At 36.6% G+C, this 27677-nt stretch overlaps 1 protein-coding gene across 3 annotated transcripts in view; it reads right to left on the reverse strand.

The window, feature by feature from the left end:
• The window catches only part of LOC139974161 (uncharacterized), a 162229-nt gene that overhangs the window by 103933 nt on the left and 30619 nt on the right, over positions 1-27677 (reverse strand). The window contains exons 13-17 of one of the 3 annotated variants that reach the window (XM_071981104.1): positions 6439-6555; positions 5487-5606; positions 4196-4312; positions 3150-3260; positions 12-120 (exon numbers count right to left, since the gene is read on the reverse strand). In XM_071981104.1, coding sequence (XP_071837205.1) covers positions 12-120; positions 3150-3260; positions 4196-4312; positions 5487-5606; positions 6439-6555 — 574 coding nt within the window. Of the gene's footprint in view, positions 1-11; positions 121-143; positions 473-3149; positions 3261-4195; positions 4313-5486; positions 5607-6438; positions 6556-27677 lie in introns of those variants that run through there. The other 2 variants (XM_071981106.1, XM_071981103.1) reach the window with 2 other exon arrangements.

Consider the following 27677-nt stretch of genomic DNA (forward strand, 5'->3'; position numbering starts at 1 on the left):
ATAAGTTTCACCTTCTTGAGTGATACCAGAGTAAGCCCACAAACCAAAGGAGTAGCAATAGTATAACCACAACTGCGACAATGCTGACTATCCAAAGACTTGTCCCGCCGTTGTTAGTCTCTATGAGTAAATACAAAGTGGCTTGTTTAGGGCAACAAAAACAAAAGATAAAGAAGACGTTCCACTGAGCTACTAAATTGGTACACGTGCTCATCTTTTACTTCATATTTCTGTTATGAGCATGATGTGTCACTTCCATTATGAAAACGTTTACAAGTACAGCCTGTCCAAACAAAAACAGTTCCATTGGCTCACATATCTGGTATAACAGTCTTATGGCAGCTGTTATAAGCTGTCAAATACTATTTTTGCTGAAAGTTTCAAAAGTTTCTGGAGCGTCTCAAAGCTACGGCCCATATCTCAGTGGATTATACAGCTGCCATATTTCAGGGTAAATCTTAAAGTTTATTATCTGTAAATAAATAAAGATAGGTATCAACATCGAAGACACATATACAGATAGGGATAGATTATATCATCAGATGTGTATACATTCAGTTTGCTAGGTATAATTACATACTTTTTCAAATTGACGATAATTTACATAGATAGGTAACTTATGTCATCAGCTTTGTACACTTTTAACAATAATTCTTTCATCTGGATTAGACTATGAGATTGGTCCTTGTACTAATAGTTTCAATCTCTAGAAAGAACTAAAATTATTTATATGGCTGCTAAGTTATGAATGATTTATGGGAAATATAATCTTTGTGGTTTGAAACAATATTCTGTCTTTACTTCTTCTACTACTATAAGACACAGTGTTCCCAATGACGTTTTAAAAATCTGAGAAGTAATGAGTATAAATTTGTTTGATATGATTATCTTTTTCCAGTGATAAAGTCAAGATTCTACACTAATTTTCAGTCTCAGCTTGAGAAATCTTTAACCATCTTCATCACGTCGTTGCTCAACTGTACGCAGCTCCTCTGTGTTCATTGTAGAACTAAAACCAAATGACTAAATGTTTCTCAGAAGTATACACACAAGAAAAAAGAATATTTATAAATAGATATTACCTGGTAAAAGGTAATACCATTTCTAACCATAGTAGTGTCTCATGTTAGTAAGTAAACGAAACAAATACCATACACAATTAAATGTATTTCGCTGAAATAATCTCACCAGAAATATTTATAGTATATCAATTTTTCATTGATTACTCTTAGATAAGCTTTGGAATTTTTTCTTCCTTTCGTGATTGAAATTAATATTTGTCATTTATAATGGTAAAATACTTAACTTGCAGACGTGAGTATATATATATGAGGTGTTAATTATAATTATATTACAGGTGTATGGCTATTTCAAAGTGAATACGCATCGTTTAATCATCCAGCTCTCTGTGTGTTGAATATAGTAATGGCGATTAAATTAGCAAATGTGTTGCTCTTGGTTTTCTGGAAATTGTCATATTTGATCTGATATAACTACGCTGATGATTTTTTCGTTACGAAATAAGATAAAGCAACAATGAAGAATGTATGTTATTAATTAAAATTAATTAACTGAGGAACTGAGAAACCAAAAAGTAAGTGGAAACCGATAGAACTATTAAACCAATGAGGTAGAATAATGATACTCAAATTTATAAAATGTGATCGAGAATATAAAAATGTAGTGCGTCATGAAAACATCAGCATTGTTTAAACAATATATTGTAAGGTTTTGAAAAGTTAAAAGCGTCTCTGAACCAGAAGCAAGCTTTTATTGTTATGTGATTGGGGAATATGTCCAACAAGGAACAATTGCGATTATGATAACATTTGTCTCACGAGAGGTTTTGGCATAGAAGGGAAAAGGAAACGATGGGGTTGAATGGGATTCGAGAAATAAGTATGAAAAGGGGCTTATTAAAGAAATTCTTAAACACATGGGCACGCGAATCAAGACTACACGTACGCACGTCTATTTTCGCAAAGATTTCTTCACCTCATATATAAGTATATATAAAACAGAAATGATGAATTCCCAGTACAAATCGATGTCCTTTATTACGTCTTAGTTAACAGCGTAGGTAAACATTTCTTTCAAAACACCATAATGTTATATTCTGTGTTGAACATGTGTGTGGAAAACCCACCGGAATAATATAGTGTTGCATACCTCCACACAATGTACAGCTTACTGCACATATTCACAATGCTACAATTCTTGATAATGTCATCTCTACGTCATCGCCCTAGTGATCTTCAACGCAAGTACCGCGTCCTGATACCAGTCAGAGGTTTATACACCGCTATTGGGGAACCATCGCCTCTCACCCCGTTCCAATAGCACGGTTCTTTATTGTTTTGCCGTAACATTGCGTTACCTGTTATATTCCTATCTATAGGATCTTCAAGTCTTTAATGACTTCTTTCCAACTAATTATCTACTCACTTCTACTAGGGAATGGACTTTCCCTTATCCATACCATATCTGACTTCCATCCACAGAATTGAGGTGGATCCCGTTATAACAAGTACAACTGTCCTTGGATGAACTTTTATTCATTTATAAATTCCGCGCCTCGCGCCTTTTGATGGAGCACTCTTTTTCTCGGATCATTTCAAAGGCCCAGCTCTACTACACCATCGAGTTCATCGACTTCAGACCCAGTCTTAATAGATAAGTTAATTATTTTTATCTGGCGCCTTAAGTTAACTCTACTCTTTGTTATTCCCTTATTTGTACCATTCACCTTTATTATCCATATTATTTGTAGAATATAGAAATATTATTATTCAAAATACCATACGTCCATCTTTGATTTTATGCGTTAACACCCTCGGAAACTCATTCTGCCCGAATACGACTTATTTACATGTCGTTTCCGTACCAATACACATAACCCTGGCTTTTGCTGTCACACGTCCCTCTGTCAACCTTCGCCACCCTCCGGAATTGATAATGAGTAAAGTGAGTCAATAATACGAATATAAGCATATACAATGCATACTATTAATTTAATAGAGGTAGATTAAACCCCGTTTCTCTCCTAAACAAATATATTTTCATACTCTGTTATTATCGCTCTGCATCCCCATATATCCCTTTTGGAGTTCCAAGACATAACAGAACCGTTATATAGTTACTTATCTTACCCTTGGTACATCTTGGTGCTAGGAAGCCATCAGGACAGATACAGATGAACATGTCGGATGATTCAAAGCAGACACCATTGTTTAGACAGGGATTGGAATCACAAGGGGAACCTCCCGAAGAAACAACAAACAAGCAAGCACAAATATTGACAGTAATTAACTGATATAAATATAACATTTGGTAAAGTTTCGATGTTACTGAACAGTAAAATCCCATAGCAGATCATTAATTACACTTCAATTCAAATGAAGAAGAAACAAGTAGAACAGTCAGTTTTGAACATATCCAATATTGATGTCATCCAGACCACACCACACCATATGACATCACTCTCTCTAACGCTACATACCACACCACACCACATATCACACCTTACCGCAAAGTTGCACCAAGTCACCTACCATTCCACCACGTATCATCCACATACCATATCACATCACATACCACATTACACCAAGCCACACCACATACCAAATCACATCACATCGTATCACGTCACTTCGTATCACGTCACATACCACACTACATCACATCACATCACATGCCACCACGTTCACATCACGTCACGTCATATCACATTACATCCCGTGCCTTCTCAATATCGTATGAAAGACCTGACGTCATACAAAATGACTTGAAAAGTCACCTGACTTGCAAACGTTTAGCGTTTGAACTGTGGCGTTTGCAACGCGTAACAAATGCATTAATATGTAACTTAAAATGTTATTTATTTTGTTTATTGATCGTTATCAAAACATAATTCCGCAGTTAGCAGATTAATTATGGATTTACCTCGGCATGAACTAATTCTCATACATTAAGCTAGATTGAAATTGTAGTTGCTGCCGACCTCAGATAATTGCTTGCATTATTTAAAATAAAACGAAACAGAATTACATAATTTTCATACAGAGGGACGTTTTAATATTATGCAGGGTGATGCAAATTACGTTATAGTACAAAACCAACAACGCATACCAAACCTGTGCCGTTACAGAGACATGATAATCCTAGTCTGACGTCATTTATCTGATATTAACTTTACCTGGATCCGTGCAGTTCTTCCCAGTGAATCCAGTTCCACAACTACATGAATAGTCCTCCGTCATTTCGTCATTCGTACATGTGCCTCCATTCAAACACGGGTTGGGGACACAAGGATCTGTCATCGAGAGAAATATCGAAAGGAACTAAGCTTTGAAATATTATTGATACGATTACAGTAGAATAGAGTAGACGTAGCATCTATACTACTGACTGTACATAAAGCCCCGCATGAACACAAAGATAAATGAAAAACTAAAAAAAAAACTTTATATATATATATATATATATATATATATATATATAAATATGATGAACGTTATTCTGACGTTATTGCTTAAGCCGTTACCTCTTCTGTCCTTTTGTTACAGTTCTGCTATAATATTTGGGAATATTAGCTGTTTCCTTCGACCATCCTTTAATATATTCCTGCATATTCTTATCCTCTTTCTGTTACAGCCTATCCTACCTAAAGTAATCTTAGCGTGTCTAGTTTGAGTCACAAAAAACACATGTACATGTGTATAAATGGTTTAATACTGTAATCAGTAAAGTGTGAACGTTGCTTGAAAAGGGCGAATCAGAAAGTTGTCGTCATCGATTTTGGCAATAAATGTTGCAATGAACTTATAGAAAAATTAACATGAATGGTCTTTTATAACCAGACTGCAGATTGTTTTGGTATTGTTCAACCATAGCATTTATAGACTACAAGATGTTCACGAATAGCATGCTCCATAAACCTTCTTGCCGTCACCCATACCCGATCTCCCACAATACATTGGAAAGAAAACAACTTGTTCTAGTATTACGTGCCCATCATTCCATGTCAGTAATCATATCGGCCATGATATATGCTTATTTTCGTATGTTAAGGTGGTTAAATCATGATGGTAAATTTCTAACAAAAATTCAATTAGCTAAGTTATTACATAATTGAATGCAAATTTCACCAGCATGCTTAGATTATGTTCCTCTTTAACATATCGAAAAGGAATTTTGACCTGGAATATTCTTTTAAATTTAAACGTAAGTGACATAGAGAGAACCACTGCCCCCACCGACCTACCCACCCCACCTCAATCCTAGTTAACCTTAAAATACAACCTTTATATTCAAGCATAACATACAAATGGTCTTTTAATTTGCCGGCTGTTTTACTTTATTTTTGTCTAATTTATGAAAAAGCAACTCAAAACATGGCAGCATTAGGAAAGGCACTCAAGACACATTCATTAGGCATGAGCGATATATAATTTGATAAACCATTGATTATTTCAGTAAATACATACCATTATCTGAACATGAACTTCCAGTGTACCCTGTAGTACACATGCAAATAGGCTGCTTTGTGCTGTCACACGTCCCGCCGTTCTCGCATGGATTTGGAATGCATGGATCAGGCATCACAGCTAGAACGAAGTTATGATTATAACGTTCTTACTTTAGTGATTTTGTCGGCCCTGAGATTTGCTTATTGTCTGCATGTTAAGGTGATTAATACATAGTAAATTTGTAACAAAAACCAATTAAGTAAATTATATGCATTTTGGAAATCTGGGGAAAAAAATCCCTAACCTCCTTCTTTTCTTTGCTCAATCATATTCCTGGTCAAAAATTCTCAATTATAATTCATCACGGAAGCACCTATAGAACAGACCTAGAAAAAGATTGACATAAAAATGAAAAGTTCAGTTAATCAGTTAATCACGATTATATTTTAATACATTGGCCGGTAACTGCCATTTATTGTAGGCCGTCATTACCAGATCATGAAGATCAAAGACACGTACAACATTGACTCAATTCAGGTTGTTTTATATCGCGGAATGTATCAATTAAGCATGATTTGAACCGGGCTTTATTGACACATATACCAATTAAACACACAAACATTATATGTATGAGTGTGTGTCGAAGGAAAATTAAGAGATTTCTTATTTCCAATTATTCAAGCTCATGTTTCATGCTTGTAATCTTAACAAGAATTTGGTTCGGCATTGATAAAGTACAGTGCTGTCAATCATTTTCGAAATCTTTATATCGTGATTATCCATGATTCCACTGAGCAAACCTCCCACTCACCCTAATAAGTGCGTAACAAATCAAAATATGGGCTGAAAGTAATACTTTAACATGAATTTAATCGTATTTAAAACATGATTGTTATTATATCCTCCACTTTGTACTTTTTAAATCCGAGAACGGCATAGCATCTCAATCACATTTCGTCTGAATACTTACTTGATAAACAAGTGATTCCGGTGAACTCTGAAAGGCATCTACAAGTAAAACCCTGGCTTGTGCTGTCACACGTTCCTCCGTTACTGCATGGATTGGAGTCACATGGATCCGACACAGCTATAAAATGATGAACGAAATTCTGACGTTATTGCTTAAGCCGTCACCTCTTCTGTCATTTTGTTACAGTTCTGCTATAATATTTGGGAATACTACCTGTTTCCTCAAACCATCCGTTCTCATATTCCTACTTATTCTTATCCTATTTCCGTGACAGCCTATCCCTACCTAAAAGAATCTTAGCTTGTCTAGTTTGAGTCACATAAGCACATGTACATGTGTATACATGGTTTAATACTGTAATCAGTAAAGTGTTAACCTTGCTTGAAAAGGGCGAAACAGAAAGTTGTCGTCATCGGCTTCGGCAATAAATGTTGCAATAAACTTATAACAAACTAAACATGAATGGTCTTTTATAACCAGACTGCATATTGCTTTGGTCTTGTTCAACCATAACATTTACAGACTACCAGATGTTCACACAGATGTTCAAGAGTAGGATGCTCATAAACCTACTTGCCGTCTCCCACATCCGATCTCCCACAATACATCGCCACCTCACCAAAGAAAATTGGTAATATTGGCTAATATTGACAATAAAACAACTTGGTAAAGTAGTACTTGGCGCCCATTCAATGTTGTCAGACATCTCAAGCTTCATAAGACCTGATATTTCCGAGTTTCGTCATGTTTGTAACTGATTCTGTATCTTACTATAAAGTAGTATTACACTTTATCCTTTTTACGTGTAATCTTAACATGTTGACCTTGCAGTGATTAGTAAAAGTACTTCCTCTATCATATCCATACTGCAGTACATCGTATTTCAGACCTCACAACACTACATGACGTAACATTGCGTTATCTATAATACCACTCCGCATAATGTCATCCAGACCACACCATATATCATCACTCTATTCAACTCTGTATACCACAACACATCACATATCACACCTTACCACAGAGTTGCACCACGTCACCTACCATACCACAGCGTGCCATCCACATACTGTACCACATCACAAAACATACCATACCACATCACATCACACCAAGCCACACCACATATCATATCACATAAAATAGTTCACATACCACATAACACTACACCACAATACACGCCACCACGTCACATGATATCACATTACATCCCATACCTTCACTTTATCGTATTATAGACCTGACGTCTTACAAAATAACTTGAAATTTCACCTGGCTTGCAATACTTTATCGTTTGCCTGTTGTGATAGCAACGCGTAAAATGTTGTTTTGTTTATTAATAGTTATCAAAAAATAATTCCGCAGTTAGCAGATTAATTATGGATTTACCTCGGCATGAACTAATTCGTATATATTAAGCTAAATTGAAATTGTAGACGCTGCGGTCGTATTATTATTGCTTGAATCATTTCAGATGTAACGAAAGAGAACGAGAAGAACGTTATCAATATTATGCAGGATGATGCAAATTACGTAAAAGTACAAAACTACGGATACCAAACCTGCGCTGTTACAGAGACAGGATTATCCTAGTCTAACCTCATTTATCTGATATTAACTTTACCTGGATCCGTGCAGTTCTTCCCAGTGAATCCAGTTGTACAATTACATGAATAGTCCTCCGTTATTCCGTCATTCGTACATGTGCCTCCATTCATACACGGGTTGGAAACGCACAAATCTGTCATCGAGAGGAATATCGATAAGATATAACCCTTGAAATATTATTGATACGATTACAGTAGAATAGAGAAGTCATATCATATATAACACTGATAAGTGCGGACTGTATGTAAAGTCCTGAATGAATTAGATTACAACAAACTGTTCCTGTTGATATAACATATGAATGGCCAACATACTAATAATACAACAAAATATTGTGTGTGATTTGGACGAGACGTTACCTCATGTATGCCGTAGCCGCATATTTGGTGGGGGGGGGAGGTGGGGGGGGGGGGGAGTGATTGCAAAATGCTACATAGGAAAAACGTTAAAAGGATACTTTTAAGAATCAGTTGAAGAATTGATCATTTTTGTGAGAATGAAGTACATTTGGAGAAAGGTAATACTGTTGGGGATTAAGGTATCACAACGATCAGATCTGAAGGAGATGATTTACGTGGACAGGGTGCAGAATCAGGTTTGACATGTCTCCAACATCAAATAATAATCGGACGTTTAACTGGTAAGCTATAGTACAGTAACTTTTGTGGTTCTATTCCCTAATACTGAAGCATGCCTGGACCCAATGCGTTGTCGACCCAATTCTAGCAGTAAGGGGGTTCGGAAGGACCTATTTTGTAAAAAAAGTACATTTTTCCTGGAGGGGGGGGGGTGGCAAACAAATATAAGGTGTATTTAATCCCCCCCCCCCCCGTTCCTAAGTCACAGTTGTAACCTGCAAAAGTTTAAATTTGAGATTTCTATTTCAGTATTTATGTCGAATACTCAACATAAAAAGATCAACTTTTCTTGCAATTAAGGGTTAAGGTGGTACGTAGTAAGGTATAGTGTATATTGGCAATTGAGGCCGTAACGAAACTTCCACATCAAGTGTTGAAAAATTCCATGTTTCAGCTTGATTGCCTGGCACTCTGCTATTTCTTTAAATTTATCTCTAGATTCAAAAGGGAGGGGACAGAAACATACTTCGTTCCCTCACATTTCACAGTGGGATAGGGTGGGGGCAACTACCAACCTATTTGTCCCCCGTTCGTACGTCTATTTTATTGCTTTAGGCTACGAACATGGTTGTGACGTCACGGATTCACTTTGTCCCGACTGCCCAATTTATTTCAATGGATGGTATCACGGTAACAATATTTTAGACCATTTAGTTCAGCATAAATTTTGTTTATATATATATATATATATATATATATATATATATATATATATATATATATATATATATATATATATAATATATATATATATATATCATTGAAATCGTCGCAGATAGGTTTCTACAGAGCATTTCTATATAGTGTGTTGGCCACCTATGTTGATATGGATATGGCCGCAAAGTAAATACAGGTTTAACAAACATGTTCGTAACGTTTAAAATGTGGGGGGGGGGGGGGCTAAAGGTTATTTTCAAATGTCATTCTCTCAAAAATTGTAATTCAAATGAGTATATGCTTGATTTGGTGCATTTTCGGGTTATTTCCGATAAATGTTAAAAACATCTGGACCATTCTGTTAAAGTACGATCAACTGCCCATCACGAGTTAGAATGCTCGTTATTCTAGTTTCTCTTGATATTGTATATGTTATACAAAAGAGAGGTACAACATTCGTTTCCGGTTGTCGTTTACAGCAAGGTCTCTCAGTACACTACACGCGTTCGCGATTATTGCAAAAAGCCAACACAGAGCAACGGAGAAGTTTGTAGCTGGTTAATTTAATAGAGGGAGAATAAACCCTGTTTCTATCCTAAACAAATATATTTTCATACTCTGTTATTATCGCTCTACATCCCCATATATCCCTTTTGGGTTTCCGAGACATAATAGAACAGTAATATAGTTATTTATCTTACCCTTGGTACATCTTGGTTCAAGGAAGCCATTAAGACAGGTACAGAAGAACGTGTCTGAATTGTCACTGCAGAAACCATTGTTCAGACAGGGATCGGAATCGCAAGGGTAACCTCCCGAAGAAACAACACACAAACAAGCACAAAGTTATACAGTAATTAACTGATATAAATAACATTTGGTAAAGTTTCGATGTTACTGAACAGTAAAATCCCATAGCAGATCAATAATTACACTGCAATTCAAATGATAAAGGAACAAGTAGAACAGTCAGTTTTGAACATATTCAATATGATTGTTGCATTTGATTAAAACTAACATTCAAAAGGTGTCTAGACGATTACCAATTAAGTCATTTTGTGTTAAAAGCTAACAGATTGACTTACTTTCAACAATTAAAACCTTATGTTGAGTAAATCTTGCAATTTTTTTTTTAATTTCGTATACTAGCTGCTTTTGAGTAGTATTGTTTTTAGCTCTTTAAATCCGCTGTAATTGTTGCTTTCAAAAGAGTGAAAGCGATTTGTGTAGTTTAACTTAGAGTAAAATAAAGTGAAAGTTTGAGATAAATTAATAAATAAATGTGATTTCAAACAAAATCGTTGCTCTGGTTTAGCATATTACCTAGAAAAAGAGGTGTTGATTACATTGCAAGCTTATGTCAACATCGATTTTGTCCTTTTACAATGTATATTTTCTGTAATGGAAGTGAGTATAGCAAGTGCTACACATAAACTATTCAAGCTCTTTACGTGACCTCATGTTGGCATGGATTTCCAGTGTTAAAACTGTCATCATTCTACCTTGAATATGTCAACAACAAAAAAACAGAAGAGAATGTAAAATGTTTCAGATCGTAGTGACACTATGACATTAGATAATCCATCATTACAAAATATAAGCTACCAGACATGACTTAAAACTAAAGGATATTTACGAACGGAGCAAGATTATGTTAGTTTGGGTGCTCCTCATATAGATCTCTGTCATACAAGTTGAAATTCCTTGTCCGTTTTGTGTTTTCGTTGAATACAACGATATTTTAACATCTGTTAATTAACAATATACCCCCAAAAAAATAATCAAAATGAAAGTAATGTATTAGTGAAAATTCAAGTGTACAAGTTGATTTGAAAGTCACTTTTCGAATATTCATGTCTGGAGTATACTGAATAAAAAATATCAAAATATTCTATCATTTCTATGCAGACTGTAGACAGACTTACCTTGACTGGTTACTTGTTGAGAAATGAAAGATAAAATGATGATAAAACTACACCAATCTGTAATTCTTGATGCCTGTTTCATGCTGCTCATGATGGCAGAAAAGTAGTCACCGTTGACGAAAAGAAGAAAGATTTTGTATAAAGTAAGAATAAAGAAACAGGCACTTAATCCACTGTAACTGCACAGAAAGCAATATTGACTACACATTAGCTATAAGAGAAAGATAATATTCATAACCTATATACAGTCATTTAGTTATCGAATACCACAGCCATATTGTGCATAGGTTCTATGCAAACGTATGTACATGGTTGAGTAACCTTCACTATATACAGGTTTTTTACTGAAATATTCTGTTTAACCGATACTCTTGAATGATCACAAATAGTGTACAAGGAAGGTCAACATAATATCGGACGGCTTGGCTTTCTGCTGCACTCCTTTGTGTCCATTTTGCTTACTGTTTGTGACATTTTTGCGATCATGCGATTTTAATTAAACAGTGTCAGACAACATCTACATTGGAGATATTTTAGCTGTAGCTGTGAATTTAGAATTAGCTCGTTGAACCGAGTGTGCATCGATGAATAGAATCCGTTATACACAAAACTAGCATTGATACTTGTCGTTGCAAGCCAGTAAAGGACACGGTTATCAACCAAAGTTTTATTTTCATATAGCAATGTTGACTGTTAAGGTATGCTCTATCTTGTGTGTTATTTCAATATGTCTGATAACAATTTGAAGAGTAAAGACTTCCCGGAAAGGAAAACTTCTAGCAATTATAGCGTCCTATAATTTGGGTCCTGACTACCTTTAACCATGATAACCGCTGGCCTGTCTGGGTATCTTCTTTATTGAAGATGGTCCAGATGGGACACAGAAATGTCAACATCCCAACATTCGACAACTTCATCTCAATATGTAGCCTGTGTGCGACCTATTTACCACTATTCTGCACGATAACCTTTCAACAAAATCAAAATTTCGGTCTAAGAAATAAAAAACGTTCAACTGTAATCATAAAGCATAACATTTTCTTAGAATTTAGGATGAGAGTGCATGGTAGGGTGGTACTAGGTATGGTAGGGTATGGGTAGGGTAACGTAAAAAAACTAAGGGTAACGAAAGGGACACATCCATAAACTGTTGACGTATTCAAACTCTGATAACTCTGAAGATATCAAACATGGTCCACGAGTCCAACAAGGTTGAGGATTCTTGAGTGCAATATCGATGTTTGAGCATGTGTGACCATCAGTTCATAATCTACGATAAATTTGACGGTTTGATGAGAATATTCAACCGATGTAATGAGATAGGAACAATTTGCGTAATTTATATTTTAAGATCATGGCTTTACTTGTATATAGGCTTTAGTTTTGATATGTTTCTAGACTGGTGTCTCCCCACCACTCTTATTAATTGGAAATTAAAGTGATAAGTGATTGTAAGATATTCCTATGTGTAAACGTTACTCGCTTTGGGAATATATATGTTCGCAACTTTCAGAACGCTGAACGCTGACGTCAGCATATGTTTCAGAGTCAGAATGGGTAGGAGGTGTGCTGTGTTACCATCATATTTACAAACACTTCACATGATGTAGGAAATTCGTATATTGTGACCCTCCTGTGAAGTTGTTGGTCCTCATCTTACGTCATCATTTTCGGATACGTGCCTGCATGGGTGTGGAGGAGATGTCAGAAATATTGCAATTTAAACCATTTGACATTGTATCAATGTGTGTGTGTGGGGGGGGGGGGGGGGGGTGGTGGGGAGAAGGGGTCGTTGAAGGGGGGACTGAGAGTGTGCAAGAGTAATCGATAAGTGGTTGGAATAGTTACCGTGCAAGGTCGATGGAGTTGTGTAACAACACCGAGTTATCGTGCTATTTGTAATATTGATTAAAGTTTTCGAATAGCGGATCGGTATTTATATGTTCACGCCCCTGTATAATTGTGTAAGTTTTTGATCGATGTATTGTTTTCAACTGTATTTCTGAGAGGTACCGTACTCAATTTACAGGACTCGCTTCGGAGCGAGGTATTCATAAAAGAAACATTGAACCAGCTGAAAATGTTAACTTGGTTTACATAGCACAATTACGTAGAGATGAATGTTTCAATAAGGATGACATCAATATTGTCCCCCTGATCGAGCCCGTCCTCGCTCTCAAAACCACTTTTACAGATAGAATCAAAAAACGCATGTATTTGTCTCTGCTATGTCCCCTCAGGTAGATGTTATTATACCCCTCAGCGTGTGTCAAAGTAATATCAACCCGAGTACAATATACCACTGCAGAAGAAAATAGATTTTTGACTAAAGAAAGATGATATTTTTAATCTCATTCTGGTGAGATTTGCTTTCATGATTCCTATGTTTCGTTTTCGAGATAACAACCATTTGAAAATTTACATGTTTGGAACGAAAATTAACTTTGAGCAAACAGGTGTGATGTGATAGGATGACAGCAGGGAGTTCCATAACAACTCCCTGGCGACAGTGACAAATTTCTTTCCTGGTTTTCTTCAAAATGTTCATTTATTTCCCTTAAAACGTACGATACATTAACAAATGTATGAATGCATTACAGTCATTGGGGATTAGTTGGGAGAGGGGGGTGGGTGAGGGTATTGAAAACTTCACTTCCACTAAAACAAACTTGGAACACATATCCAATCTCAGGTCAAACAACAAAGAGACAGAGACAAAACTGAAAGAAGAGAAAAAGCTTTGTCAGTGTTCACTTATGATATCACTCCTCCATCCGTTGTGGTCAAGTGGTCAAGGCATGCATTGGACTTGTTATATATGGTTTGCAAGTTCGAGTCCTGGCCAGATCATTATATTGTGTCCTTGGGCAAGGCACTTTATCTCCATTGCCTCTCTTCACCCATGTGTATAAATGGGGGGACCTTACATGGTTATAGCTGGTAAACATAGTTGCGTGCGCCGGTTTGTGGCTGCACCCCAGCGTAGACGTGGTGCATTGCAGTGGTACATTGTATAGCGACCAACAGGGACTGTTTGAATTGTGCACACTTTGGTGTTTGGGTGTGACAAGGTATACCAATCACCAGGGGTTTAATGTTGTCAAGTCGTGTGCAGGGAGGCATTGGCCTCAAACAAGACTGAAAACCGTCAACTTTAAATTAGTTCACTTTTACTAGTCAAAACGGGTCAAATGTTTCAAATGTAGTTATCTCTAAACCAGGATACTTAAAACATGTTCTTTCAATATTCAACCTTTTTTCTCTCTAGTTACACACGAATTGGAATGCAAATTGCATCAAGATTCCTAGAATATGTAACTCTTTCTTTCATTAGTAAAAATTCAATTTCTCATTTGGAAGCTATTTCCCCTTTCAGCGACTAATCTACCTTCCCTTTTGAGGCAACGTTTTGTCCTTAGTTGTTGACTCTCTCAAGTCATTCAATCTCAGGTTGAGCAGATCTCACTTTGTTGAGTGCAATACGTTGAATGTCTATGTAAGTAATGTAGTTACGTTAAAGGTGTCGAACCCTGATGGATATTTGCATATGTCAGTATCTGACAGATTAAAACCCCAATTATTAATAGACTTAATAGGTATTAAGATGCCGCGAGCAAAAATTTTCAATTTCTTCTGGGAATAGCTTCTCGATAGCTGTGAAATCTCCTTCATGCCATCACTAAAGGGACACCTAAGATGGTTGGTTAAACTAGAGAATCAACGCATGTTTTTGCGAGTATGATGCCGAAGCCTATATGCCTCATCGGTCGGACCTATTAATTCGAATGGATAATATGATTAGCATCACCAATGCATTCGATTATCTATACATACAGATACATATATATATATATATATATATATATATATATATATATATATATATATATATATATATATATATATATAGTCTTTACTAATCAGGAAAAGTGCCAGCAAGTATAAACATGTTTCTTTTCTTTGAAATGTATTCAAACAAAATCTGTTGTTTTTCTGGCTTAGATGTCGGAGTTCAAACATGGAAATACATGCGGTTCACAAATAGGGTCATTTGAGGCAGTTTTTGGGTCCACTTTGTGTCTCCCGGAAGCAGCGTACGAACATGATTTATTAAACTGAGTAAAGAGGTTTGTTAACAAGTGACGAAACTTCAGGCTCGCATTAGACATGGTCATGAAACGGAAAGTATATGGTGCCATGAATAGCCAACTTATTAGCTATGCAATGATGGGTTTGAGGTTTAGCTAGACAAAACGCCTACAATGACTTAAAGAGACCACATAACATGGCAAATTTAGTGTGGAAGTCAATAGGGCAATTATATGGAGTATGCTACCTTAAAGGGGCTTTCCAGAAATTCAACAGACTTCAACATCACTGCCACACAATTACACAGAATACTAAAATCCTCCAGTAAGTCATCCTTGAAGGCAACAAAAGATTTCTTCTTATATTAACCTCTGCGTATTTATTGAAAACAAAAAGTCAATTGACAAGAACTTTCAGTAATATCTTCTTTAAATCAGTATATTTTTTAATTTTCTGACCAACAAACGCTGTTATACAAAGATATGTCATACCATAAAATTCCCCGAATTCAAACGCTTGAGAAAACCAAATATTATCCCTTTACTTATATTATCTAGATAGATAATAGCATTTTTATTTGCAATGATTTTAGTAAGCATTTTAAAATCATGTTTAAGAAGCCAAGGACTAAACCACGTGCTGGAGCGCTCTGAACTTTTGTCTCCTATGATATTCCACCCATCCCGCCAAAGCCCTCACCCCCTCTCGCTAATGACATCCTTTAAAAGATTTCTCTTCATAAACATATCTATACTTCCGCTTACGTTTATGTTATGATACAAATCTTAAAATACTTATGCCTACATGAAATATCGTTAATCTAAAAGGTAAAACAAAATAATAAAACTAGAGTAAAATTTTCAACATGGTTCCGGTGAGATAAAGATGCAATCATAATGGTTCCAGTAAGCTAAAGGTTCAACCATAATGGTTCCAGTCAGGGGCGTAGCGAAGGGGTTTTTGTTGGGGGGTGGGTGTGGAGAATTTGATTTGCCGACGGATCTGGAAGTGGTGACTGAAATGGGGGAGGGGTCTAAGGGGAGGGGGTGTCCCCTCCCCATTGTCATCATATTTTTTAGATTTGAAACGTCCTTAGATGAAATCTGGTGCATATTTTAAGTAAAATTTGATTTGACGACGGATCTAGAAGTGGTGACTGAAATGGGTAAAAGGTCTAAGGGTAGGGGGTCTACCCCTCCCCTTTGGAAAATTTTTAGTTTTGAAACGTCCTTAGATGCAATCTGGTGCATATTTTGAGTCAAATTTGGCACGGAAGAAGCTCCCGTTCTCCTTTTCTCTATTCAGCTTTCCTTCTTTCTTCCCCTTCCGCTCTCTTCACCTTTTCTCCTTTTGCCGACAGACCCAAAATTTGCCGACAGCGACCAAATTATTGGGGGGGGGGTGTGACACCCCCACACCCCCCGCTCGCTACGCCCCTGGTTCCAGTAAGCTAAAGATGCAATCAAAATGGTTCCAGTACGCTAAATATGCAATCATAATGGTTCCAGTAAGCAAAGACCCAATCATAATGGTTCCAGAAAGCTAAAGACGGAATCATAATGGTTCCAGTAAGCTAAAGATGCAATCATAATGGTTCCAGTAAGCTAAAGACGAAATCATAATGATTCCAGTAAGCTAAAGACGAAATCATAATGATTCCAGTAAGCTAAAGACGGAATCATAATGGTTCCAGTAAGCTAAAGATGCAACCATAATGGTTCCAGTAAGCTAAAGATGCAATCATAATGATTCCAGTAAGCTAAAGACGAAATCATAATGATTCCAGTAAGCTAAAGACGGAATCATAATGGTTCCAGTAAGCTAAAGATACAATCATAATGGTTCCAGTAAGCTAAAGACGAAATCATAATGATTCCAGTAAGCTAAAGACGGAATCATAATGGTTCCAGTAAGCTAAAGATGCAACCATAATGGTTCCAGTAAGCTAAAGATGCAATCATAATGATTCCAGTAAGCTGACGATGCATCCATAACGGTTCCAGTAAGCTCAAGATGCAATCATAATGGTTCCAGTAAGCTAAAGATGCAAGTATAATGGTGCATATCGTCTACATGGATTCGATATTGTCCATGAAACATGGCAGTTGCATAGATGTACAAAGACCAGATATGTGTGATAAACCAATACTTCTTTATAAAACACCATTGATTGCCCAAAAGCACGTTATCAATACTCTGTATAGATATATACAACTATCCACAGTCCTCGCATAAAAACGAGTTCTACTATAGTTATACTCAAATGTGAAAGTACCTACACTGACCAGTTTGTTTGTGTAAATTCAACTGTTTTGAGCTTTAAGACCTTGAATAACATAGCCCGTCTACCATCAAGCAATCACACCTTGCCAAAAGGACTTGGCGAACATAATAACGAAAACTCATTATATACATATTTCATATCATGAAATCATGATCAATTTAAAAAAAAATTGATTTTATCAACCCCTCTTCTCTCCTGTATTCACAATTGTATTTAATAGTACTGTGTTTTAGAAGAAATTAAATTTGTCGAATAGAATAGTTATCAGTTTAGAATGTGATTCATTTTGTCCACTCTTTTACTTTCCTGTTTAATTATATGATAATCTCATTAAACTGAATCAAGTAATGAAGAAGATCAGATGGGATGCAAAAGTAAAGATAGGACCATCAAATTTGTTATAATATAGAAAACATCCAAAGTTATCAAAATTAAATATGCGAATCTTCGAATATGTTTTATTTCATCATCCAGATAAAGAGAAAGTAATTGTTTAGTATAATTAACGAAAGGGCTGATTATCTCCCATAGTGTACATCTTCCCCGTATATAGGAACATAGAAATGATGGTCATATTTATTTACTTTTTGTTCAACGTAATCCCTTAAAAATGCTAGTCTATAGCAAATTGTGAAAACAATGTCTAAATTATTATCAAATTAAATGCAACAAACAAGTTTGAAAAGGCGAGGACCGTCATTTTGCTTATATCGGCTGAACTGTTTTTAACTTTGTAAACGTGTCTTATATTGATCAAGGAAGACACCTCACAGAGAGCTGGCACCCGATACTCATAGCTAGTACAGTTACTACTGTTCATGTTCCAAAACCGTGCATCAGTAACTACTGGGCTGTGTTCGCAACAAGGTAACATGTGTTACAGGTAGCACATTAATTACTGCAAAGCTGTTACACGTTGAACTATGAGTTCGACAGGTGAAAATTTGCAGTGATTAAAAAAAAACAAAAAACAAAAAAACAGCTAGAGACTTAAGCTCTTCACTTATCAGTTTCCATGCGCTGATACATAGTCAAAATCAAAATTAAACATATTGATGAGACCAGTCGTTACAGAATGAGGAATTCACAAGTTTAAGTATAATTTATTTTATTCTGTGGAATACCTCTTCGAATCCTATACATAACACTCGGCTATGGATTCTAAGATCCCATAGACATGCCCCCTGGTTTCCCAATACCAAGTTAAGCTTTCTAATTAGAGGTATGCCCGGTGATTTTATAGTTTACATATTGTGGTCTTTTGTCACAGAATACAACTGCCTCTTTTTCTTCAGTGAATATTTTTTTGGAATATTCGTGTTCTTCCCTCATCGAAGCTTCATCGACCATTTTGCCATTTGCATTCTCAACTATCCCTTTTTTCTTATCAATCTGTTGAAAAGATTTATTTGTATGTTGGATATTTTTAAGATGATCATTTTCCAAAGTTGCTTTGCATTTAATCGTTGCCTTCTTGTCAACGGTTTCCTGATCAGGCAAAGCATATGTTGGTATTTTCACTTCTCCATCTTCTATACTGTAATATTTAGGGTCAACATTGTACACCATTTCGTCATTGACATCACCATGGTGATTCCCTCTGACGTCAGTTCCATTATTATCTTGTTTATCAGGATGAGCAGTTTCTCCTTTTTGTCTGTAAAATAAACAAAGAATGAATATCTTTTTAGAGTCTTTCGGTTTTTCATTGGCTGAAAACGTTCATTAAAATAAATAAAATTTTGAGGTAAACTTGTAATCACTTTGATTCTGCTTGTCTAACCCTATTTTCGTCATTGATTCATGGAATGGTTTCCAATATTTATTACACTTACATGGTTTACATTAAAGCCTCTGATTTGTAAGTATTTCATAATATAGACACACACACACACACACACACATATATATATATATCCCTATATATATATATATGTATATATATATATCCCTATATATATATATATATATATATATATATTACTTTCTTTATACACTGTTAAATCCTTTCATTCGCTGATCAAACAGCAATACATATTTATAACTAAGCATCGATTTAAATTGTGGTTACTGTGCATAATTTAAATGAAAATAAGATTCACCTTCTTGAGCGGTACCAGAGTAAGCCCACAAATGCAAGGACTGGCAATTGTATAACCGCAACTGCGACAATTACTATCCAAAGACTTGTCCCGCCGTTGTTAGTCTCTATGAGTGAATTCAAAGTGGTTTGTTTTATGGCAACAAAAATAAAAGATAAACTAGACGTTCCACTGAGCCAATAAATTGGCACACGTGCTAATCTTTATATTTGTGGTTCGAGCATGATGTGTCACTTCCATTATAAAAACGTTTACAAGTAGAGCCTGTCCACACACAAATACAGCTTCCATTGGCTCACATATCTGGGTATTACAGTTTTATGGCATTATAAACTGTCAAATACTATTTTCGCTGAAAGTTTCAAAAGTTTCTGAAGTCTACACCTATAGAAGCGTCTCAAAGCTTCTGCCCATATTTCAGTTGATTATACAACTGTAATATTTCAGGGTAAATTTTAACGTTCATTATTTGTATAGAAATAATGATAGGTATGAACATTGAAGACACATATACAGATAGGGATATCTTATATCGTCTGGTGTGTATACTTTAAGTATGCTAAGTATAATTACAAAGTTTTTCAAATTGACGATAAAGTATAAATAGATAGGTAGCATATGTCATCAGCTACGATTGATTGATTGCTCTGAGATAAGCTTTGGAATTTTATTTTTCCTTTCGTGATTTGTGTCACAGATTGTGTGTTTTTAATATCAGTTAATAAAATCTTGAGGAATACAAAACGGATATTGTCATATTTTTGATTCATTCGATTTATACCAGGATGTATTTATCGTTTAAAGTTAAGTTACTACCCGTACCAGTTTTATCTGAATCTGAAGTTTGCATTATTTTCGATGTACGAGGAAGCTCTATGATTTCAGTTGGAGAACTTTCCCTAGGTCCGGAAGACTCAGAAATGGTAGCTTAATGAAATGGAAAGGAAGAACGAAATAACGGTAGCGATAAATGAAACAATTGTTTGTAATTTATATTGGCAAAATACTTAACTTGCAGACGTGAGTATATGTAATGTCGTATCACTTATAATTATATTACAGGTGTATTACTATTTCAAAGTGAATAAGCATCGTTAAATCATCCAGCTTTCTGTGTGTTGAATATAGTAATGGTGCAAATTAGCAAATGCGTTGATCTTGGTTTTCTTGAAATTGTCATATTTGATCCGATATAATTATGCTGATGATTTTTTGTTACGAATTCAGATAAAGCAACAATGAATAGTGTATGTCATTAATTAAAAGTTAAAAGCGTCTCTGAAACAGAAGCAAGCATTGATTGTTATGTGAAAATTTGTATTACGACGGGATTTCGGATAGAAGGGAAAAGAAAACGATGGGGTTGATGACGAGGGAGGCAGAGCATGTCATAAACGTCCTTTAAAATTCAACAGAGTTGGTTTATAAATCATCGCGTAGTGCAATTTCTCCACTCCTATGAGATATTATACATATATTTAAATACATTTTATGTTTTGTTATTCATTTTTGTGCATGGTTATTTGTCAAGTGAATTACTTTTCAGGCTAAAAATGACTGAAAAATGACACGGGTAGACTTGGTAACTGTTGGAACATCTGCACTCAGTAAAAGAAGAAAAGACGTATTGGTCTCGGAGGAATTCTTAGATTCTGAGTTCTACTTATTTTTGTTCCAAAAAAATTTTTGTTCCAAAAATAAATCCAAAGTTATCATATTAATTATGGATTTACCTCGGCATGAACTAATTCTCATACATTAAGCTAGATTGAAATTGCAGTTGCTGTCGCAGGAGTGATGCAAATTACGTTATAGTACAAAACCAACTATACGGATACCAAACCTGTGCCGTTACGGAGACAGGATAATCCTAGTCTAACGTCATTTATCTGATATTAACTTTACCCGGATCCCTGCAGTTCTTCCCAGTGAATCCAGTTTTACAACTACATGAATAGTCCTCCGTCATTTCTTCATTCGTACATGTGCCTCCATTCAAACACGCGTTGGGGACACAAAGATCTGTCATCGAGAGAACTATTGAAAGGAACTAAGCTTTGAAATATTGTTGATACGATTACAGACATAACATCTATAACAGTGACTGTACATAAAGCCCCGCATGAATCACAAAGTAAAGAAAGGAAATCTTTACACACACACACACACATACCCATACATACAAATACACATACATACACACAAATACACATATACGTTTATACATACACATTGAGCAAACAAAGAAAGACATATAGAAACAGCAGAGAATGTCGATGTTCGATATTGTCAGACATCTAAACCTTCGTGAAATTTGTTTCGTCATGTTTTTAACTGATTCTGTATCTTACTATACATTAGTATTACACGTTATTGCTTGTGATCTATACATGAATACCTTACAGCTCAGTGATTAGTAAAAAGGACGTACCCTATCATATCATATCCATACTGCAGTACATCGTATTTCACACCACACCGCAAAACACCACGTCACGTCACACTGCGTCATCTATCATACCGCACCGCGTCATCCAGACCACACCACACCATATTGAATCACTCTCTTCAACGCTGCATACAAACCACACCACATCACACCACATCAGATATCACAACTTACCACAAAGTTGCACCAAGTCACCAACCATTCCGTCTCGTATCATCCACATATACCACATTACATCACATACCACATTACACCAAGCCACACCACGCCACATAGCAAATCACATCGTATCACGTCACTTCGTATCACGTCAAGTACCACACTACACCACACTACACCACATGCCACCACGCCACGTCACATTAAGTCACGTCAATATCACATTACATCCCGTGCCTTTTCACTATCGTATGATAGACCTGACGTCACACAAAATGACTTAAAATTTCACCTGACTTGCAAAAGTTTTACGTTTGACCTGTTGCGTTTGCAACGTGTAACATCTGCATAAGTAAAAAGATGTAATTTAAAATGTTATTTCTTTCGTTTATTGATCGTTATCAAAACATAATTCCGCAGTTAGCAGATTCATTATGGATTTACCTCGGCACGAATCGTTCGCATATATTAAGCTAGAAAATGTAGTTGCTGTCGCCTTAATATTATTGCTTGCATCATTTAAAATAAATCGAAACAGAACTACATAAGGGACGTTTTAATATTATTCAGGGTGATGAAAATTACATTATAGTACAAAACCAACAACGGATACCAAACCTGTGCCGTTACAGAGACAGGATTATCCTCATCTAACGTCATTTATCTGATATTAACTTTACCTGGATCCGTGCAAATTTTCCCAGTGAATCCAGTTGTACAATTACATGAATAGACTCCCCTAAATTTGTCATTCGTACATGTGCCTCCATTCAAACACGGGTTGGGGTCGCAAAGATCTGTCATGATCGAGAGATATATCGATAAGAACTAAGCCCACACATAATATTGATTGATACGATTACAGATGATTGGTGTAGACATAACATATTTAACAGTACATAAAGCCTCGCATAAATCACAAAGAAAAGAAACCTTTACATATATCTATTTTCCAACTCATTACGATTTTCATTTATATATATATATATTTATATATATATATATATATATATATATATATATATACATATATATATATATATATATATATATATATATAAAAGGGGCATCATTCCGATTTGAAACGTGAGGGGGGGGGGGGGGTGGGGGACGTATTCGATTCGAGTATTTTGGCCGTAAGTACTATCTACCATCGGTTGGCGCGCAGCGTATCAAGAACATTTCAGATTTGAATACCTGCCAGATCGCTGGAGATGGCACTTGCCAGGCTGGATAGCAGCCATCTAGTTGCGTGATTTCGGGAGAAAAAGACAAATTCGTCACTCAGGAAATCTGCAGCAAAGTTCATGCGACCTTCATTTTTGGTGGATTATTTTTTTTTATATATATATATATATATTTTTATATTCCAATTGACATGAACATTAGAACCCAGTGCAAGTTGACAATGATGTGGCGAAGTGGAATCCAGCCCCATTTTGCCTATGTTTCAGGATAAAATACCCCTCATTTGTTCGAACCCATGACAACTAACAATCTGTGAATATATTTACTTCGAAATGGGCACATTATATTGCACCAAGTCGGTAAAGGAATGACCCCAGGGCCTCCTCAGATATAGGCCTATAGCAGGGGTGGGCAACCTTTTCGAATGAAAGGGCCAGATTTTAGGAGTGAAAGATTGACAGGGCCGCACCAAACCAACGACCTGCTGTTGATTTCAAACCGTTGCTTCCGAGGACGTTCAAGCAATGGGTGTGTGTACTAATCTGTATTCACAAAAACATAATGTCAATATAGTCCAATTGGTCATTAATGGTGATAATAGACCTACCTGACAGCATCATAAGTGCAGATAAATTCTAAGCAGCTGGTTCGTTTTTTGCGATGATGTAAAATAGATTGATTTTTTTCTTTTTCTTGCGACATCTCACGGGCCGCAAAAAAATCACTGGCGGGCCGCATGTGGCCCGGTCGCCGTAGGTTGCCCACCCCTCGCCTGTAGGAACGATGTCCCAAAATGTCCCCGGACATATAGGCGAAGGAAGCTATCCGCCGCGACTGTATGTGAGTTTCTCGACTTGCCGTTCTGGGAGTCATACCACAAAATGGTGCATTTCCTCATACGTCATTATTAATAATTTAAATAACTAACTAATGAGGCAAAGTCCAGATCCGAGTTCGTATATTAAGCTTAGCGCAAATTTGGCCAAAAGTTGTCATAGGCCAGCATGTTAAACCACCAATGACTTTTAATGCAACCCGTGACACACTTCCAATGGGACTGTGTCAGTTTAAATATTTTGCTAGGTCTACAAGAATACATTTCTATGAAATTTGAAACAAGGATGGCAAGACGAACCACTTTAATTATGTTTTCAGGACCTCACACATGCGCATGTATCGTCAGACTTAGAATAGGTCCCATGTGAGTGGTGGCTAAAGTGATGAAGGCATCAAAATAAATCAGTGGTTATTCGTTGGAGTCCTCACGCAAGTTACCTCGGTTGCTAGGTGAATCTGCATCTGGTAAATCGGGTGAATTCTGGTCGGAGCGTACAATGTAAACACCGTGTACCAAGGGACGTAGCTCTGAAGGTTGGGGGGGGGGGGTGGGGGTGGGGGTGTAGTGGCTGAAAATCCATCTAGATGGGTTTTGAAGCCAGAAAATTCCGACTGCTGCTTTGTACCCCCCCCCCCTCACCCTCGCGCTACTGGTCAACGATACGGTCAGTGTCAGTCAGACACCCAATCTTTCGCGACTGCACTTTTGTTCTGAACTTTTTTTCGATACATTTGTACCCACTGGCACTCATTTCACAAACTTATTAGCCCCCCCCCCCCACCCCAACCAAATAATTTTGTGAGAATTCGGGCAATATGCTGATAACTTTTCGGGCACCTACTGAAAGAAAGATTATTTGCAATGTGTTTTTCAGTGGTTAAACTTATATTAATATTACCATTAATATTGTAACGACTTCCCCAATAATTCTAACCAAATGGAAGGGTAATAAGACGGAAAATTATTGTATGTTATTTGCATACGATGTAAAAACCGATGCATGTCTATATAATATGCACACTAACACGTGCAACGTGAGCGTAGCGCGCGAAAAAATTTGGGTTATTTTTTCGGGCAAGTCGTTACAACCCCCCCCCCCCCCCTCAAATTAAATTGGGCTCCTACGCCTATGACAGTAGTTCTATTAGGCAATTTTTAGAATACGAAGTTTTGTACGGTGGAGTATAGGAATCGCGAGGTACAATTTCTCAAGTGGCAAGGAAATCGTGGTAAATATAACAGATTAAAGGTAAATTTTGACCGATTTTTTTCAATTTTTAGGTCATGCTCAATCACAGGAATAAATGAATAGGCCTAAATAATCTATAGTGCGACAGTCGGAAATTCCGACTGTCGCACTCCAATTTTCCAACTATCGTCAGTTTTACCAAGTTTGGGGGTGAGACACCTCCACGCCCCCCCCCCCCATAGCGACGTCACTGCGTGTACCCAGTGTTCTCATTGTGGAGTAGACTCCGGTATCACTCAACAACAAGGTAAAATGGGATGCGCTGACACGAACGAAATATGCTCCCTATTTCATTTCCGCAATATTAGGGAACGGGCACCGTCTTTGAAACACCATTTACAACTAAGGGACAGCTATGTACAAGCTCTGGCTCTAGCTATGAAGTGCTATCTATTATGATATTGACGGAGCGCCCTAGTTTTCTACTGGAATCGCCTGAAGATGCGGCGTCTGTAATCCGAGGAACCAACGAACTTCTCTGATAATTCCTCAGGCTTCAACTGGACTAGACGTTCGTGGTGAATTTGGCCCACCATCACATGGTTCAGCCTCTGTTGAGTCACGGTGATCCGTAGCCATGTCTTCGAACGCCTCAAAGCACTGAAAGATCTCTCGGCTTCCGTCGAACTGGCGGAGGAGACGAGGAGCAACCGCAAGAGATCTTCGACTTCACCAAGCATAACCCGTACCATTGGATTCATCGACTTAAATCTTTATCTATACCCTTCAACCGACGACGACTGGAAATGGCCTCGAAAGAAAGACAGACTAAGCTTAAGATTGTCGGAGAGCTCAGGGTACCAACTCAAGAGTTCTGGTGGAATTCTCCATTCAGCAACATTGAGTGATATTTCATGATATGAATCTGAGATGTGTAAGTCCTAACCAAATAGACACTTTTTTTTCCAAATGCGTGGGGGGGGGGACATTTGATAATGTTTTCCCCACCCATCGAAATGTGGGGGGACGTGTCCCCCCGTCCCCCCTGGATTGACGCCCATGATATATATATATATATATATATGTGTGTGTTTCATATATATATATATATATATATATGTGTGTTTCATGCTTGTTATCTTAACCTGAATTTGGTTTAGCATTAATAGAGTACATTGCTGTTAATCTTTATCGAAATCGTTTATATCGTGGTAATCCATGATGCTACGGAGCAAACTCCCCACCCAACCCAATAAGTTCTTAACAAATCAAAGCATGGGCTACAAGTTATACTTTAAAATGGCTTTAATGGGTTTTTTATTCAAACATGATTGTTATTATATCCTACCCATTGTTCTTTTAGTTCCGAATACGTCATAGTAACATCATCACATTTCGGCTAAATTCTTACTTTCTGTGCAAGTGACTCCGGTGAACCCTGTAGGGCATACATATAACCCTGACATGTACTGTTACACGTCCCTCTGTAACCCTCCGTTACCCCCGGAATTGATAATGAGTAAAGTTAGTGAATTATAAGAATATAAGCATATGCAATGCATATGGTAAATTGCCATAGAGGGAGAATAAACCCCGTTGCTCTCCTAAAGAAATATATTTTCATACTCTGTTATTATCGCTCTGCATCCCCATATATCCCTTTTGGAGTTCCAACTTCCAAGAAATAATAGAACAGTTATATAGTTATTTATCTTACCCTTGGTACAATCAGAACTACAGATACAGCGGAACGTGCTGGATATTTCAATGCAGAAGCTACCGTTTGGACAGGTAGCGGAATCACAACCGGGACCTCCAGAAGAAACAACAAACAAACAAGCACAAAGTTAGACAGTAATTTTCTGATATAAATATAAAGTTTGGTAAATTTTTGATGTTACCGAACGGTAAAATCCCATAGCAGATCATCAATTACTTCTCAATTCAAATGATAAAGAAACAAGTAGAACAGTAAGTTTTGAGCATATTCAATATGCTTGTTGAATTTGATTAAAACTAAAATTCAAAACGTGTCTAGAAGATTACCAATTAAGTCATTTGGTGGTAACAGCTTAAAAATTGACTTACTTTTATCAATGATCACCTTATGATG

Source organism: Apostichopus japonicus, chromosome 9 (assembly GCF_037975245.1).
Source record: "Apostichopus japonicus isolate 1M-3 chromosome 9, ASM3797524v1, whole genome shotgun sequence".
NCBI classification, from domain to species: Eukaryota; Metazoa; Echinodermata; class Holothuroidea; order Aspidochirotida; family Stichopodidae; genus Apostichopus; species Apostichopus japonicus.